Raw genomic sequence first — 3,006 nt, 5'->3', positions numbered from 1 at the left:
TTATTATAAAAACAGAGCAAGGACTGATCTCTATGAAAGTTGTTACAGCTGTAGAGGAACATCTGATCTACAAGATAAAATTATAGCCACTGGCTTCTGATCATTGAACTGTGAGTAAAAGTGTTCGAATATCGATGGTGTGCGATAGTAGCTTGCTGACTCTACCAGAACCATCCTGTTGGAATGCACCTAAGAATACCCACAAATAAATTTGTAAAAAATATTTAAGCAACAAAAATAATAATTACAAAAATCATTACAATCATATGATATATACTTCTTGCCTCTTATTACACTACAATAAATATTTATATACTGTATCTACTGTAGTTGCTCTATCTGTCAAGTCGTCTAATGTTGAATCTAAAGTTAAATTAGAAAGAAAATTTCTCATACTACTATTATCTGATACTGAATGATATCCACTGGATACTGTTAGTTAAATATTTCCTTTTTTTTAAAGTAATTTTTAATCAGCAATTTTGTTTTAATAGTTTTGGGTACTGATGATGCAGTGTGGCCTTTAGTAGATACAATAGTTGGATCAGCTTTCCATTCTAATAATAACTTAACTATACTTTATAATGTCCTTTAGCACTGGCAATCATTAAAGCTGTATGACCTCTTTTGTTTTGAACATTAGGATCAACTTGATCCTTCAGCAACAGTTCAACTATTTGAGTGTGTCCATTTTGACAAGCCAACATAAAAGCATTCACTCCATCTTTGTTTTGAACATTAGGATCAACTCATTTCTTCAGCAACAGTTCACCTAATAATAAAATATCAGTAAATATACAAGTACAAAGTTGCAATTGTTGGAGGAATCATTAAGGTGTGTTTTAATAAAGAGAGAGAGTGAAAGAGGAGGAGGAGGAAAACAATAAGAAGAAACAGAGCTGCTGGCAGTTTAGATGTCTTGTCTCCTGATGTAGTAGATCTATTGCCTGACTTGCTGTCTACTGCAGCTTTGAATGAGTGAAAGTGGTGGCCATTAGCTGGTCTACTGGAGGCAGCTTGACAGTAGTTCCACAGTCCAATACTTGCTCTCCATTGAGAGACATCAATCATCTTGTACTATAAGTTCCACCAAACACAGCTAAAAGAGTTAATTCCTTTATCCAGTCACTAATGGTATCATAGGAGAGGGAATATGTGTGCCTATAAGCAATTCCTTTGCTGTGACTTAAATTTGGTCAAAATGCTTGACTACCGTATGGATACATAATTTTTGGGTGATTAATTTTTACTATCATATGACTACATGAAATCTAAACACCACAAAAATTAATATTTCCCCAAAATAATGAAAATTTAGCACCGCAAATATTTGCCCTATAATTGCATATTACTTAATTAAAACTTTTATTTTATATTATGTAGACAGTAAACAGGGGTCACATCTATATACATGTACAGTTAAAGAAACCAGGAATGGAAGGATAGTAATAATTTTTACACTAATCCGCTTGTTACAATAATATCTTGTTCACACTTGTTTGAACTTGGGCCAAGTTGGGGGGATACATTATAAAGGGAAGATAAGAGGTGAATGTGACAAGGAGGATTAGTGAAGGTTGTTCAGCTTACTGGTTTATTCAAACTACTGATGTCTTCATATATACATGACTATATATGATTTATACTAAATTTGGCTCAGAAGTCTTTGTACATGCCATACATGGCCTTAACTATTGTTCCATTATCTTATTGCTGATTAGACTAAAGAACCTGTATCTGCTTAGTTGACCTCCTCTCTACCAGAACCATCCATTTGTAGCGAACATGAGGATGCTGTATCCACAATTGCAAATAAACTTGTATAATAAGTATTATTGTAATAGTAGCAAAAAATAAAATGTATGTAATTATAAAAATTATTATTATCATAGTTATTATCTGCTTCTTTTGCCTCTAATAATTCATAAACTATCTACTTCAGCATCACTTCTTATCAGTCAAGTTCTGCCAGTATTACTAAATAGGAAGAAAATTCATGCTACTAGTTTTAATGCTACATGTCCACTGACTACTGTTCATTGCATTTTACTTTAAATTTCCAAATAGTCATTAAGCAATGTCTTTGTTTCAATAGTCTTGGCTAGTGATGATGCAGTGTGGCCTTCACTAGATTTAACATTTGGATTAGCTTTCCATTCCAACAATAATTTAACTACTTCATAATGTCCTTTAAAACTGGCAATCATTAAAGCAGTAAAACCTCTTTTCATTTGAACATTAGGATCAGCTTCTTTCTTTAGCAAAAGTTCAACTGTTTGAGTGTGACCTGTTAGACAAGCTAACATTAGAGCAGTCACTCCATCTTTTGTTTGAACATTAGGATCAACTTCTTTCTTCACCAACAGTTCAACTATTTGAGTGTGGCCATTTTGACAGGCCACCATAAAAGCAATCACTCCATTTTTCTTTTGAACATTAGAATCAGATTGTTTTTTAAACAACAATTCAACTATTTGAGTGTATCCATATAAACAAGACAAGATTAAAGCGTTTTTTAGTTGAATATCAGAATCAACTTGTTCCTTCAGTAATAGTTTAACTATTTGAGTGTGACCATTTTGACAAGCCATCAAAAAAGCATTCCAACCATCTTCTCGTTGATAACTATAATCAACTCCTTTACTAATCAATAGCTCAACAACCTCATAGTTACCATAGTAACTAGCAATCATTAAAGCATCTGATTCATCTAATGTCTTCAGGTGAGGATTAGCATTAGCTTGTAGTAACATGTGAATGATTGAAATGTGATTATATTTACTTGCTATCATTAGTGCAGTCCATCCTTTATTGTCCTGAATGTTAACATTAGCTCCAGCAGACAGTAAACTGTGTACAATGTCCTCATGTCCTCTTTTACAAGCAAACATTAGTGCTGTCCTGCCTTCTTCATTAGTATGATTAATATTAACAGTTTCTAGTTGAAGAAGAAACTCTACTGCTTCATTATTACCAGCTGTGACTGCCTCAAGGAGAGCTAGTTCA

The 3,006-nt window shown here is 33.2% G+C and overlaps 1 protein-coding gene across 1 annotated transcript; it reads right to left on the bottom strand.

Annotated features, from left to right (window-relative positions):
* Positions 1-2,051: 2,051 nt before the first annotated feature.
* On the bottom strand, positions 2,052-2,740 carry LOC105315660 (ankyrin repeat domain-containing protein 29-like; the record flags this gene model as incomplete). Its single annotated transcript, XM_011410378.1, has 2 exons — positions 2,052-2,470; positions 2,609-2,740. Coding segments are annotated over 2 exons (551 nt in total), but the record flags the coding sequence as incomplete, so codon positions are not given.
* Positions 2,741-3,006: the final 266 nt, after the last annotated feature.

This window comes from Amphimedon queenslandica, unplaced genomic scaffold, assembly GCF_000090795.2.
Source record: "Amphimedon queenslandica unplaced genomic scaffold, v1.1 AMPQUscaffold_8975_Cont19086, whole genome shotgun sequence".
Lineage (NCBI taxonomy): Eukaryota > Metazoa > Porifera > Demospongiae > Haplosclerida > Niphatidae > Amphimedon > Amphimedon queenslandica.
This window is presented reverse-complemented; position numbering and strand designations above follow the sequence as displayed.